This window comes from Dendroctonus ponderosae, unplaced genomic scaffold (assembly GCF_020466585.1).
Source record: "Dendroctonus ponderosae isolate FM_Combo_2020 unplaced genomic scaffold, Dpon_F_20191213v2 Dpon_F_20191213_8, whole genome shotgun sequence".
Taxonomy (NCBI): Eukaryota; Metazoa; Arthropoda; class Insecta; order Coleoptera; family Curculionidae; genus Dendroctonus; species Dendroctonus ponderosae.
Window position 1 is genome coordinate 8,542,411 of NW_026019016.1, and position 15,777 is coordinate 8,558,187.

At 32.8% G+C, this 15,777-nt stretch overlaps 1 protein-coding gene across 6 annotated transcripts in view; it reads right to left on the reverse strand.

The window, feature by feature from the left end:
* Positions 1-8,780: 8,780 nt before the first annotated feature.
* Positions 8,781-15,777, reverse strand: part of LOC109534536 (sodium/hydrogen exchanger 3) — a 41,820-nt gene continuing 34,823 nt past the window's right edge. For 5 of the 6 annotated variants that reach the window (XM_019900268.2, XM_048669130.1, XM_048669129.1 and 2 more), the window contains 3 exons: positions 15,224-15,388; positions 14,844-15,141; positions 8,781-11,957 (listed from right to left, as the gene is read on the reverse strand). In XM_019900268.2, coding sequence (XP_019755827.1) covers positions 11,723-11,957; positions 14,844-15,141; positions 15,224-15,388 — 698 coding nt within the window. In that variant the 3' untranslated portion in view covers positions 8,781-11,722. Of the gene's footprint in view, positions 11,958-14,806; positions 15,142-15,223; positions 15,389-15,777 lie in introns of all 6 variants that reach the window. The other variant, XM_048669132.1, reaches the window with a different exon arrangement.

Below are 15,777 nucleotides of genomic sequence, written 5' to 3' on the forward strand. Positions count from 1 at the left end.
GACGAATTATTAATAAATAAATTATTTAAGTTAAGTTAATGGACGTCATTTTGAACAGTTTTTGTGAAAAGCTGATCGGTTTTTTATTATTGTTAAAAAGTTTATTTATTGTGTGTATCCATGAAATCGTCATTGCTCATTAAATTATTTTTGTCCTCTATTAGTCCAGGTAAAAATAGACAGTTTTTTCATAAATGTATTGCATCGAATAGTTTAATTGCAAATATCTCCAGAACCGTTGATCTCAGAGATACTAAGTAGGTTTACTTTTTGTGTACTAAAAACATTGTAAAACAAGAATGTAAGTTTACATAAAATTAACTTTAACCCCTTAGTATTTCTGTTTCATTCGGCTTTTCTAAGTAAGTTGCACTAAATCGTATTACCTTGCGACGAATTGACGTATTTTTTTCGTTTACCTATGGAACACTGTGTATAAAGTGTTCCAATAGAAAAACTCAAGTTTAAAATTTAATTTATTTGGGACACTCCGTATAGTTTAAACACACTCTATTTGTCAACAAAGCTGGATTGGAAATACCTATTTGTTTCCTCGGGAGATTAAGTCCCGAATAAGATGGGCCACTCTGTACAATTTTACCATTCCATTGTTACCAAACTAAGGATAATTTAATTCAGATTAGCCTTATTATTTTTCTAAATTAACATCCTGTATCGGAATGTGCATAAATGCATCAATAAAAAATTAAAGAACGTTAAAACAACTACTAATTACAATAAATACAAATTTTGATGAAAAAATAAATGTAAAATATTGAAATTAAGGCGCCATATGTCGATGATCAGCGCATGTTATTTCGTTTTTTGAGGCGCAATTGAAAGATTTGTCAATATATTTGTCGATGGCAGTACACTTACCCCTTCCAAATGCCCAATTTCGAAATTTAGTCAGCCTTTGTTCCGATCGATTAAGCGTGAGAAGTCGTCCAAGAAAAACTAAACAACAACCGGACATATTTCTCTTTCGAGTTAAAATTTGTTTTTGTTTGTTCCTGGAAAGGTAAACTTATTATCTCGCTATTATCGCAATTTTTAAAACCGCGGAAGTGTTTTTGAGCGTAAAATATGTAGGTTTTTTGGCGTTTTTAGAGTTTACAACGCAATTTTCCTATACACCTGCATAAACCGGTTTGCGGCGATGCAAATCACATGTTCAAGTTTAATGTTAAGTAGCGGCCGTTAAATATTTGTTTTTAATGATTACGAGTTTGGTGCAAAGAACTTTAATAAACTTTCGAAAGTCAGAACATTCGTCTTGAAATGAGCAGGACATTGGGACATGGACTAATCGTGCATGGAGCCTCTTCTTGGGTGAGTGCCAACTTTTTAATCTAAAAATTCATGTAAACACAAAATCTTCTGATTGTTAAATGTACCTTTTCGGAATTTGGTGATTGTTCGTGCAATAATTTCATTGTACAATTGAACTGTGTATTATGAAAATACCCGGTGGTTCCAATAATGCGTAATGAAGCAACTTTCGCACAGCAGGTATATTGTTTTTCCATACATTCGAATTTTTTTGGTCTTTCAAAAGCAAGTGTTTCTATAAACATCTAATATTCGGAAACAAATGTTTTAATGTTTAAGTTTTGCGACATTATTTATTATTTTACGGCAAATATGAATGTTTTCTAAAATATATTTTCAATCAACCGATCGAAACAGACATGTCGGAACACGTTTTGACCCGACAGGCACCGATTATTTACGTAAATGATTTGAAATACCTATACGCATTTACTTAATTTGAAACAGAACCAGTGTCGCTTTGATGATTATAATAATAATTTATTTATGTGAAAAAAATTAAATTTTGTTTTAGTGACCGTGATGATAATCAGTAATTAATTTTTCAATAGTGGGGAGGGCTCTAAAATGGAAAGCAAAGGGGTTTTTAGCTTAGAGTCTGGTGGAGTTTCAACACTTAGTGTGTGACATTGTTATACAATACAAATTAAAAAAAAAAAACTTAAAACTCAACTTCACAACAGATTAAAAATTAAAACACGACCATCAGACTATTCAGTTAAAATACTAAAAGATTCCATTAAAATCAACATTGGTTTAAAAGTCAATCATGGTCAGTCCCGTCTCAAGAGAGTTTAAAATTACATAAAATAAAAACGATCAGGCGGTCAAAACTATAAAACACACTCAAAACAATAATCTCATGTCAATAGGATTTAAATAAAAAACAGTGAACAAAGGACTAAAAGTATAATTTTTAAAAGAAAATTTGCTATTAAATAAATTAGAATCTTTGTGTCTCCTTTGTCGAATTCCACAATGAACAACATTAACTTTTCATTCCCCTTAATTTTTTTAAGGCAAAATGTGTCCACCGTCATCCCTATGCGTGGGGTAAAGGCAGACGACCCTTTATTAAGCGCTAAAAATGGTCTGACCACCTTGTGAAAGGCGTATTCTTATTCTTATTCTTATTAAGTTTCTCTCCTTCGTGGGAAATGAGGCATTGATCGCCATGTTTCTCCGTTTTTATTCTTTTATTCTTATCGTGTAAGGTGGATTTTTGAATTTTATAACTTTCAACAGTCTTAAACTATTTCTGCCTTGTCTAAGGTCCTCGAGTGCCCTAGCGACGTTTTATTCTTTGTAGTTTTTAAAATTAATTCTGATTTTCATAAGCATGGTGTCCGCCTTCACCTCTATAAAATAACTTTTTTTTACTAAAAAACAATTGTTGTTATAGTTTACTCAGAAGCTAAAACATGAGTGATGGCAAATGTTTAAACATTCGGTATAAAATAGTAGAAATATTCAGTTTACGTTGACGACGAAATTATGATTAATTAATTGGATTAACTACACGTTAATTTGTATTCCGAATTAAGTGTATTGTGTAAATTAAACTTTATATAAAACTCTCTCTCGAGGTGAGCCTGTCAAAGTGAGTATAATTTTTAACTTTCTCGATTCATCCAGAGTTATTTTAGTTATGTAGCAAGTGTGAATTGAATAGAATTACAAATTTATTCTCAACATATTCTTCTCGTGTAATGCCCTTGTTTCAAGCACATTTTCCACGTCGAGTCCATACAACAATCCATTGAAGTACTTTCTGTATAAAATTCAAACAGATTTACAATTACGCCGATTTATGAGAATCTGCTAAATTCAAACATTTATAAATGTTAGAGCTTTCTAAAGCAATTATCTCCTCAACCAATCGAAGAAGCAACTTGAAACTTTTGCTTTAAAATAATGCGTTTATATACTTATTTTGGAAAGTACCGGCGAGTTCACAAAGGCACCGTTTTTTGAAAAGCTCCTAAATCGAAAATCTATTATCTAGAGCTTTCTAATGCCACTTTTCAATCACTACACGAAACAACTTAGAACTTTTGCAAAGTATAAACAATGTAATAAGTTACTGCTAGTATGTTTCACAAAAGATTTTTATCAGGCATTTGCAGAGCTTTTTGTAGGTCGATTGAAAATACAGACGCAAATTTCAAAAAGCTAATGTAAGGGTCGGTATTATTGTCTAATCTTCAAACAATTAAAGCACATCTATGTGCATATATGCTTGAAAAATATATCATTTTTATATAAGTAAATTTTCATTTCTTATCGATTTATTGTGCTTACAGCAAGCGGTTCAAAAAAATCAAAACCCAACACCATTCTTCCATTGAAGAAAACCCCTTCAAGGACCAACTGACGAATAAAACTATGTTCTTTAAAATGGATTTATATCCCCTTTACCGCTGTTTTGACTAAGCAATAAAATTCATTTGCAGATTTAAGAGTAATTTATTAAGAATTCATCATTAATTAACAATGGCAAATTCAAAGTCGTTTTTTGCACATATGGTATTGTCCGGATGTAAAAATATGTTTCTACAAAACGTATAATTATATTTACAAGAATACCATCACACACTTTTCCAAATACGAAACTAGATATAAGTAATTAGGTAATATCCCTGCTAGACACGCAAAACAAATCTGCAGGAAAAAGTGGGAGTAGATTTTATATAAAAACTAATTAAAAAAAACGAATGAGTTCAAATAAAGTTACACATCCTATCATTCTCAACTATCTCCATTTAGAAAATGCTTATTACAGTTATTCAATCATGTTACATATTATGTAGTTTCAAGTTATATTTAGTTACAAATATACAGCAGGCGCTGTAAAAGTTGTTTTAAAATCTAGTGGATGATATTTGAAAAAGAAGATATGAGAAGTTAGTTAGAGTTTAAGTAAAATATTTTTTATGTCACTAAAATACCTAAATACTCAACTTGGCTTGAGGAGGAAGATTTATTATGATATTTCAATAAAACGAAAGTTGGACACACTTGACAGTTAAAAGTTGCCGCCTCCTCTTGGTCATCAAACCCTGCATTCATTTTGGTTATAATCTTACATAGGTATACATTTCATTATCATATAAACATAGTTTATTACTAAACTTTTAACCAATTATTTAATCATATTATTCAATCAAATGCCTTGATTAGTAAACTGTGTGTTCGATTGTTGGATCTATTTTCCTATAAGAACCGTCGCATTATAATATCAAGTTCATAATACACTAAAAATATGGCGAAAATTTGCAAATCACTGTCAACATACTAGTTTGAGGCACAATCTTAAAGACTTATTTACATAATGGCGTAACTACATTTTTACAACTAGGACTAGATTTGTCATTGAGCTAAAAACAACATATTGTTCTAATATCAATGATAGTGTACGACCAGCTCAAATATTGAACGCCAGATAGAAACCTTGATTTTTTTATAAGCATATTCAAGTAGTCAAATTTTTGCAAAATTATCAACTAATTAATGGGTTGTCAAGAAATAGATAAAGATGCTTTATTTGTTTAAATATTTGTACCGTGGCAATTAGTTTTTTTAACACCTGCTTGTTAGCAAGCAAGCAAGAAATTACTAAAGTTTGCGATATTTACAAGATAATTCACTTTTTGGTCTTTAACATTCGAACTAAAATTGTTAAAAATGTTTATTGACGAAACTTTTTGAAGCCAGGTTTACAATTTGAAATCAAAGTGCATGCCATGGAATTATAAAATTATCCATTCAATCAATATTCAATATTGATTGAACCCAATTCGCATTGGGTGATTCAAGTGCAACTTTTTTACGGCTCGGTTTTACAACTGAACATTTTATGGACAGGGATCGATTTTGGAGTTAGATTCTTTGAACCATTCATATAAGGAATCATTATCAATGCTTGTCATAATCCAAATGCAGAGCTGAACACGTTTGCTGCCGACTAGCTTTTGAGGGTGTATGCCGCGAGTGCGAGTGAAACGTTGTTATCTATTTTGCTGATCGTACAAAATATTCACTTAGCTATTATTCAATTACCCACAAAGCTTATTTTGCACAGGTATTGAATGTGTGAAACTGGGTGGAAAATGTCAACTGGCTTGCAAAACTTTAATAATTAGGTACATCTGAGTTACAATATCAAACAACAATTTTTTCGGTCAATGTACCAAGAAGATTTAACGCTGGAATTGACGCATACTGTAGTGAGTTAGTTTCGTTATATTCGTCTTTATTCATTATGAATTGGTACCTCACTGATTATTAATTTTGGATTTGTCAAATTTGATTGTTCAATGCGAAAAAGTACTATATATTCTTTGCATATCAGGCAAAAATATATTAATAACTCTTAATAGTCTGGCTGGGTCATTTTTTCATTAAAGACATAATTATCATACTTTTTCCGCAATAAATTGGCGACTATTATTACAAAAAGCTATAAGTAGATAGATGGAAATAAACCTACGAATTATTTTAATGAGAACTGATAAAAGAAAATATCAGCAAGTATTAACGAATTACCCACAATATTGTAGTGTTCAGCCAGTCTACTACGCGGAAACCACTTAAGTATTTTTTAATCTTTACTGCTCCTTGAGACAATTACATGCGCAGGTTGATAATAACTTAATTCCCCATAACATAATCGATTGTCCGACTGGGTATTCGAAATAGTGATGAGTTTGTCATTTAAATAAATCTTCATGGTAATGACCCACTTTTACCTTACGGTGCTAGTTGTTCTCTAACTACCTTATCTACAATTAGTAATTAATAAAACACTATCTACGAATAAATTTACCTACGCTGTTAACAATTTTATCAATTATTTTGTCATTGCCACCCTACACATTTCTACGGTTGCTGTTGTTTCCTCTATCTCTCAACGCAGATCACCACAATACATGAAAACATCAGCAGTTTCCGCTACAGTATAACCACACAGTTAGTGTTATTATGCAAACACCTTTTTCTTGCAATTTTGACGTGTTTTTGTGAATTTGAAAAGGGTTTAAATACAAATAACCTACAATTTTCTGCATATTTTAGACACCGATGATATCAAAGATATGAAACGACATCTTAATTATTTAAGCTTGCTAACTATAGATTTACAAGTGCTAGTTACATCGCCGTTGAATTATAAAGTACTTCAGTTTTGAGCCATATAAACGCAAATTAGATCAATAATTATTTCAATGGAATAGTAGGTACTTGCGAGATATTTTTCTTTTACATATTTTTTAAAATTTCGGAAAAAAAATTGTTTTGCTAAAGAAACTTTAAAGTTGTATAGCAACACTCTAAAATAATATAACACATTTCTAAAATCGCCTCTACTTCGTTTTCTCTTGTTGACCCTGTATTTCAGCCCTAGAATTATCGGTTTCATCTCTGCTTGGGCAAATAAATACAATTACTTTTCTTAATCATTTTTAAGACACAATGGATTCAAAGGAGTATTTAAGGAAGTAGCTTTGTCGTGAAAACGTTTGGAGATGTAATCACCCGAAACGTTGTGCCACCAAACATCTCTGTAAAGCAGTGACTTAAAAACTATTGAATAAACACAAATTCAATCGTACATAACGAGCTGTAGAATCAAGTTCAAAATGCAAGATTTCAAGCTAAATACAGCAAAATTCGAATCAACGCTTCCAAAAAATCAGTTATGGGTTTGGAAGGAATTAAATTGGAAAAGTCAGTTCGGAATTAAATGCAGAACATCGATAATCATAAACATAAACGAAAATGATAGTGATGAAATTTAATTTGCTTTGGAAACCGAGAGCAATAATTCCTGCTATTCGGAATTATTGCAAACGTGGGCAAATATAATAATTAAAATTGGCTGTAATTTCAAACCGTACTTACACTTGTAGTCACGTTTTCTTCGATCTTTTTCTAGAACATCCTTAAGAATAATCGATATTTCTAACTTATACAATACGTAACTATAGGTAAATTTTGCTTCTGGTTTGTGTTGATTTATTTTTCAGAAAAGCTTGAAGCTCATTTTAGCATTCAATATTTAAATAACTTTAATGTGCAGCACTTGACCTCTTTTTGCAAAAACGAATCAGTTTAATAATCCTCTAAAAACTTCACATCTGAGATTGTGCATTTTGGACAACCACAAATCATGTCCACATGCAACGGGTGTGAATCTGCCTATGATTTTTATAATAATGATAATAATAATAATATAACTTAATTCGAAAAAGGTTATCGATCTTTCTGTCTGTATGATTTTTATTTTACAGCTTTTGAAATATTTACGTAAAGTTTGTAACACGGATTATTATTTAAGTGCAGTTCAAGATTAATATGAGACACCACGACAATTTCCACTCAATAAAGAAGTAATTTAATGATCGTTAGAAATATATTTCTCCGTATCTTGCGATACGGATTGAAATGCATGTAGATGCTAAAAAATATATTTTGTGCCTTCGAACAATCGATTTTATTGATGTTGAATTGAAATCACTTTTAATTATCGCGATGAACGTACCGTCACGCTTTGTTCATATCCATTTAATTTGGAGATAAGTTCAGTTTTGAGTTTAATTCATAATGTTTCATTTTTAATGTTGGATTTCTTTTTTCGTTTTGTCTGTCAAATATATTCAATATTTAAGCTTGATTTATCAGAAAACACAAAAAAATTGAAATCTACCGTGGGTACCTATTTGCAATTGTACATTTTCTATTAGTCCGGTCTCCATTAATTGCTCACATTCTCCTTCGTAGCAAATCTAATTATGCGGCTCTGTGAGTTGTGAGTTATAACTCATCGCTCGTCACTGCGCCACGCTTGTGGCGAATAATTCTTGAAATCAGAACTTTTTAAGGTCATTTTTAAATAATTAAAATTTCGTTGGTTTCCATCATCGCTCGGAAATTGAGCAACATATTTGATCATGTTGAAGAGATTTCTGCGCGATTTTTTGTTTTTTTGCTTTGTCAACATTTTTAGAATAATAAATTTATTTTTGGAATTATTGCCGTGCGAACAGGCACTTTTTCCAAAAATGTCAACAATAAACAATCTGAAATCGAACTGCCAAGTAAAGCATGAATCATCGAAAGAGTAAACAATTAAATATGTAATTTTTTCTCGAAAAGGTGTATGAATGTCCAGATTGCTACCGACGAAATCAGTCAATAATTGGATTCTTAGAGAGAAACAGAGAATCATTGTGGCTCTTATGGCAAGTGCGGTAGTTTGTGAAAGTGTAGTGAACTTCTTGAGGGTTAATGGGTAGAAAATGGAGAATGGGGCGCCAGCTTACCAAAAGCTTGTAAGAATCATCTCTAATCTTAAAATCTTTTAGCGCTTGAACTGAGTTTAGTCTCTCTCTTTGCTTTGCTGATTTCAAATAAGTTTGACTTTAAACAGATTTCCTGCTGTACTAATCACATTTTCTTCTTTCTTTCCAGGTGGCACTACGCAGCTTTCGGTAAGTTCAGCATTACTTTGCCCCTGGTTGCCATGAACATGTAGAATGTTTCCGACATTCATCAACTGACTCGTAACGTGGATTTGATATCGATTGAGCTATTGATTCTTTCGTAGTTATTTTCTAAACTTTGGAAATATTTGGGCGGCTTAGCTTTTTTCTATCAAGCTCATCTGAAGCTTTTCGCWAAAAAACCGCTTTAGATATGGAAATKTGGGTTCCAGTATTCAATACAATTAGCATCAACTTACTAGTAGTGTGTAGTTGGTTCCGATTAAACCATTGATTCCTTCAGAAGAAATTTTTAAACTTTGGGAATCYTTTGGGCGGCTTGGTATTTTTTGCAAGCTCATCTGAGGCTTGTCKCTAAAGAACCGTTTCAGATATGCAAATATGRGTTCCAGYKTTATGKTTTTGGTTTAAAAAAGTCAAGGATTTTAGATTTGCCTGTTTTCTTTTTAAATTGCGAAATCGACTGGAACATTACGCCACCGTTTTTGACGTTGCTMAAGAACCATTTGAGCCACACGGTTAGTTTTCAACGTCGTGAGTAAACTCTGATAGATTTGTCACAAAAAGTCAGATGGAATTTGAATATCAAACATTTAGGTGCAAGTTTACGACAAAAATTAATTTAAAAAAACGTCAATGACAATCAAACAGCAAAAACGCAACTGCGCCGGTGAGTTACGGTGCCGGTGCGTTGGGTTGGCACAACAAGCCATTTCGGCAACCCTGTGCCARTTCTTGAAAATTAACTGAGTTACCCAGGCTTATTARGAACGTTTACCTGCAGTGCTTTTGTTATCCCACCASAAATTTAATCAAGATCGATTACTTTTCAAATTTACCTTACAAATTATTAATTATTATTTTCAAACATAAGGATCTGATTGCTTCTGRTTGTTATTTGGTTAAATATGTGTCACCAAATGGTSMATCAAACACTTGGTCAAATTGAGTAGTTTTATTTAAATAATTTGATTTAAGTAGAAACAAGGTTAAAGTTTGAAATATTGAACGCTCTTTATGAATAAAAAATTTCGATGTTACAGTTGCTCCTCAGACTCTGAGGATTCTGGCAAATTACTTTTTAAAATGTTAATGTAATAAATACCAGGGATCCGCACCGGAACCGATATGAACCCAAAACCGGAACGGAACCGTTTTTTTTTTGGACCGGTACCGTAACGGAACCCATATTTGATATTAACACACTGTTAGATGCTGAACCGGAACCGAAATATTTTATTTCGGTTTTTTCGGTGGTTTTTCGGTTCTGCCTGTAACGTTTGACAGAAATTACTGTACATTTTAGAAGCAAATGAAAATAATCATTTATCCTCCTGCAAATGAATATAAAATTACGTTTCTGTGTTCTGGTGGGAGGCGGTGTATGATGTGCCGACAAAGGGTCGGCACTTCTTTTAGTTAGTTCCTGGAATCGTTTTAATAGTCGGCGCCGCGACGCCGTCAAAGGGAGGAAATATAAACGCTATTCTTTGCGGCTGGTCCTAAACGACAAGATCTTGTATAAATCAGAAAATAACAATTTTTTTAAAGGAAAAGACATATTACGCGTTAAAGCCGTTATTAACCGGTGATCTCAGTGATAAGAAAAAGCAAAGCACTTTTTTTGCCTGTGGTCTTTATAGTATTTGAATAAATAACTTGAGTACCTAATATCCTACAGATTAATTGCCTCTTCAGAGCACAGTGCGCCTGCGCAATTTGGAAATGAAAAAGTTGGCAACCTCAACATTTACAAAACAAAAATAACTCTACACGGTTACAATCTATGCGCTTACTGATGCCTACAATTATGGGTCGAAAAATAACAAATGTTGCTCACGGGCAGTTTGACTTCATTAAAATAGAAGATAAATCTGTTTGCAAATTGTGTAAGATGTCAATAAAGGTAGGTAATTAAGTTATGTTATGTTTGTTGATATAAGATATTTTTTGGGGAGGGTACGTAATTGTTCGTTGTTATATATAGATTTTGGAACCGAAATAAACCGAAAAAAACCGGAACCGGAACGGAACCGAATTTGAAATTATTTTCTAAACCGGAACCGTAACGGAACCGAAATTTTAAATTCTGCCTTGAACCGAAACCGAAACGGAACAGTTATTTCGTTTCGGTCCGGGTCTTTGATAAATACCATCACTTCTTGTAATGGTATAGCCATTTGGCCGGGATAGAAGGCAATTAGCATTAATCCTCAATGCAATAGGCAATAAGTATCTCAATACTTGCAGAATTTCTGAAAAAACTGCTGAAATTATCGAACAATAGCTTTTCTAAAATCAAACCCTGATTCACCCCTAATTGCTTTGCTGGAACTTCTTTCCAATGGTCAAATTAGTATTATTATTGGGAGATGTACTATTTGTCTCTTATATATTTTTTAAATATCGATATTCTCAAGAAGTAGTCACAAGTAGAAGAAGAAACCGAAAATTCCATTTACTTAAATTGTTTCCTATCAAAATAGGTAACATTGCGCAGTTTTCCTCTCCTCAGTTTTAACCTCCAAAAACTTCACTACGGAACATGTGGACATTGATAAGGTTCCATCTGTGATATTGTTTCAAAGTATGTTTATTCATATGAAAAAGTAAGATTACTAACTAGACTATATGATTCAATTATCATAAAAATCAAACAATGTCTTTCTCAATTGGTAATGGTTGTGAATATTACAAAATCCACCGCAACTGAAAATGAAATTGCTTAAGAATAAACCACTAAAAACTTACCTGAAAGACGTTCTTAACTGAACCTAAACTAGATCTTTACTAAACTTTCGAGTCAAAGCTTGATACTTCATATGAATATTACTCAATATTGGACTAAGGGATTTGGAAATCGGCCCCTTTTTCAAGGGTGAACTTTCGGATCAGAAACCACTTTTCACCAGTAGGTCATCGTCATCGTCTGACGATGAAGTCGTAGATGGGCTCGAAGCTGTGCCCATTAAAGATGCACCCAGTGTACTTTGTTTGGACAAGCTGGTTTTGCCAGAGCGAATGGTTTGATGTTGCATTAACCAAGTAGGTCGCTTTAGAGAGGACGTTTGAAGTGGCACTTTACAGCCGTTTTGCTCTTCTGGAATGGGGTTTCTGGTTAGGGATCTGCGAACAAGTGAAAAGTCTTTGCTAGTGAGAATCATCACTTAGAATACGAAACAATAAGAATTGAGAAAATTTTATAAAAATTTACAGAACATTATAAAGGATTATTAGAAATTTTGAAATTAGTTTCTGAACCATTAGCCTATAGTATCTAATGTAAATGAAACGCTACGAGTCTAGATTCAAAAATGCATAAGCAATGTATGAAAATGTAAATTTTTCTAACGTTCTTATGTAAATTATGGCTCATATAAATATAGGCATCAATGTCATTAGTAGTAAGACCGCGCTAGAAAATATTAAAGTTCGATCTAAGTTTAATAATAACTAGGAAATAATGCAGATTATCTAAAGCCTAATTTAAATAATATTCTGAGCACGTAAACGATGATTTCTAGTTTCTCTTGAAAATATCTATGCATTAATTTCTCTGGGATTGTTTCCCCTCGGGTTGATATCAGTAAGCACGTATTATTGACGCACATGCATCAACTTTTATTCCAACCAGAGAATTGTGGGAGCCCTTGACAATAATTATATTAATCCTGAAAATATAACATGGAAGTGCTATTGTAAACCGCATTTAAATATTGAAGACAGAATGGATTACTTTTATTACTTGCACGGTGTGCAAAAAAACTAAACATGTACGAACATATTTGTTTGTTCTACCGTGTGCAAGTTTATTATCCACTATTCTCATCGCTAATAGATATTAACATTTTACAACTTATTATTTTAACTGTATTGACTTTCTTATCAAATTATGTGACTTATTTCTTGTTACTCAGTGAGAACTCAAAGAAAATCTTCAATGATTTATCTTGCTTTAGCCGTTTCGTAATTTGCTTTTATTTCTCATCAAATAAGAGTGCCTAAGCACCCATGATATTCTTTGCTTAGCCATGCTTATTAACATAATTTTTTACATTAAACAAATTTAGTGGAAAACTGGAATTGATCATTAACAAAGTGTTTCAGGTGCCGCTGCACAAGGAATGTTGATCCGCTTTAGTGATTTTTAATAACCTCTCATTAGGAAAAAATGAGATCTTGACATCATTAAAACCGCCATGCTTTAAATATGATTAGACGGTAAAATGATAAAAAAATCCCTTGGGCACCCAGTGGAAAAATGCCTATTAGATATTTAATTTTTTGTATGTACGGAAGTTACTATTTAACAATTAGTTAAATGTGTTAAGTGGTCATCAATAAAAATCAATCGTTTCAAAGTCAGGAAATCACTGATATTTTCTACTCCAAATTACAATTTTTTGACAATTTCAACTAGCTWTAAGCATTTAGTTTCTAGTGGATCTTTTATTAAATATGATATTTGCCTGTACAGGGTGGCTCGGTTTAATTTAGCAGGGCACTGGCAGTCAATTCSAGCGTCTTATTACAAGCTCATTTTGCTTATACACATATGTTGGGAAATGTTTCGTTTCGATACGCAGGGTTTAATTTATTTTCATTTTTTCACAACTCCAATCGTTTGGAGAAAGTGTGATCGTAAGTTTATCTTCAATCCAACAAAATCGTGATATTTTGCAAATTTTATTCAAAAATTAAATGATGATAGCTTGTTTGCATTTGTTTTCTTCTTTCTAACTGGAATCAATCGTTTATTTAAAAATTGCCTCACAATGATTACGGTAGGAACGTAAAACACGAGAGAGTTTCTAAATTAAAGTAAAGTTAAAATGAAAAACAAATTCTGAAAGAGCACCTGACCTTCGAAGAAATAACACCCTGTATTCTATCAAAACTTGTGAACCATTATATTATGTGATCGTGGGTGAAAATCTTGGCAGAAACTCTGAGCTTTGTGGAAAATACTATAGTTTTTCTATTCTATATATTTTGCGGAAACATAAAATCAACGGATTTTGTGTTCAAAGTTGCGGCTATATTTTAAACATCAGCAGGGCTCCTAAATGCATTTACCTTTTTTAATTTATTGTGCACGACGAAAGCTATGAAAAACATGATGGGAAATTAGTTTTTCGTATTTTACCTTTGCTGTTACTTTTTACAAATCATTTAACGTAACTTACCGTTGTTATCCTAAAATCTTTTTGCACATTTTTTGCGAGATTCAAAAAAAATTCAAAAAATGGAATTTGGTCGGAAATGAAAAATATCCTGTCAGGTTTATTGTGATTAAGTCTTTGATTTTCGAAGTAGAATTTGGAAAAACAATTTTGTGACATCGTCCGTTTTTTATGGAGCTTCTGTATATATAATTTTATTTTAATAATTGAATTTAATAAGGAAATTAACTTCTTGCATTTATATTAATTGGTTAAATCCTAAAAAGTATAGAGAAGATACACATATATACACATTTCGCACATTATAATAAATTTAATTTCTGCTACATAGCCAGGGAGAGTTTAAGAAGTTAAAGACGATATAGTTATAGAAAATGGTGCAATAATATAGAAATATGACCACATTCAAACATAGATACAAGTGCGACAGATAGGATTAGCAGACATAGGCTAATAAAATTAATTTGAAACTACTAACGTGAAGAGTTCTGGAAAACATTACGCAAGCTACGAAATCGGACTGTATAATATTAATTCTGCAGTTAATTCCCAGAGTAAATCAGATTCATCCTCTATTGTTTCGTGAGCTTGCAACAATATGATTCCTTTCATTTGATATGTTATTTTTGGTGGCAAAGTGGAGTTTCAAATAGCCAATAATTTACTAAGAGCCATAGAATTCATATGATTCAAATTTTATTAGCCTTTCGAAAAACACACATGTTCGTGCAGGAGTTTCTTGCTTTTGCAGGTTGCAACACCCATCCCACAAACATACAGATTTTCGCTTACATGTCCCTAAATATGATTAGTGTATTCAGAAACACACCCGCTTAGCTCGAGCATGGAACCTCGTCGAGCTTGTCGTCTTTGACCGGGAGTCTGTGGAGGAGGAGGAATTGGTGGAGCCCCTCCAAGGGAATGTTGTCTAGGGAGCGAATTCTCCTTCGGAATGGCGCCCAACGGGTCCGATTCGCCTTCTTCAACAAGTACTATTGAAGTTCGGCTGACCGATCCTCTTCGTTCCTTCAGCGGTGTTGAATCGCTGCTGTTTGTTGGTTCCGAACCAAGACTTTCGCGGTGGAATAGGCCGAAAATCGTGTTTTTATTGGGGTTCTCTAGGCCACCTGCAAACAACGTTTGAGATTTAAAAATCCGAAACCTCGATAGTTTGTTTATCAGTTTCAATTCATTGTGTTTGTTTGATACCTAAAAATGTAGCTGAGGGAGAATTGTAGGCCAAATACTCTTTGTTTGATGCCCAATATGGAAACTCGGCCTGCTGAAGAGGACCGCATCCATCTTCTTCATCCCGCTTCCAAGGTAACATCATTTCGGTAGCTGTTGGAGTCGTCACTCTCATCAAGTCACAACCTATGAATAGTAATAAATCAGAGGTCAGTTATTTGGGTATGCAAAAATGAATGGTTTTTCTTATTTTACTGTGCCTTCCGATGTACATGATTATCATGGTGAAGTGTCCTATTAGACTTTTATGAAAACTGGCTACTTATGTAAACAGTGCTGATGTATGTATTGCATTTTGCAAAAAATAGAATTTTACTAAATCCGCAGTCACAATTTTTAGATTTTATGAAACATTCTGAACCTTTTTATGTAACATGTGCAATAACTATCTTAATACGAGTCGTATAAAAACGTTGTTGGAAAAAATTGCATTACATCATTTAACATTTGTACACATTTCTAGTCCGCTCACAGGTGCATGCGTTATGGGGTTATATTTAGGTCGTAATGCTATA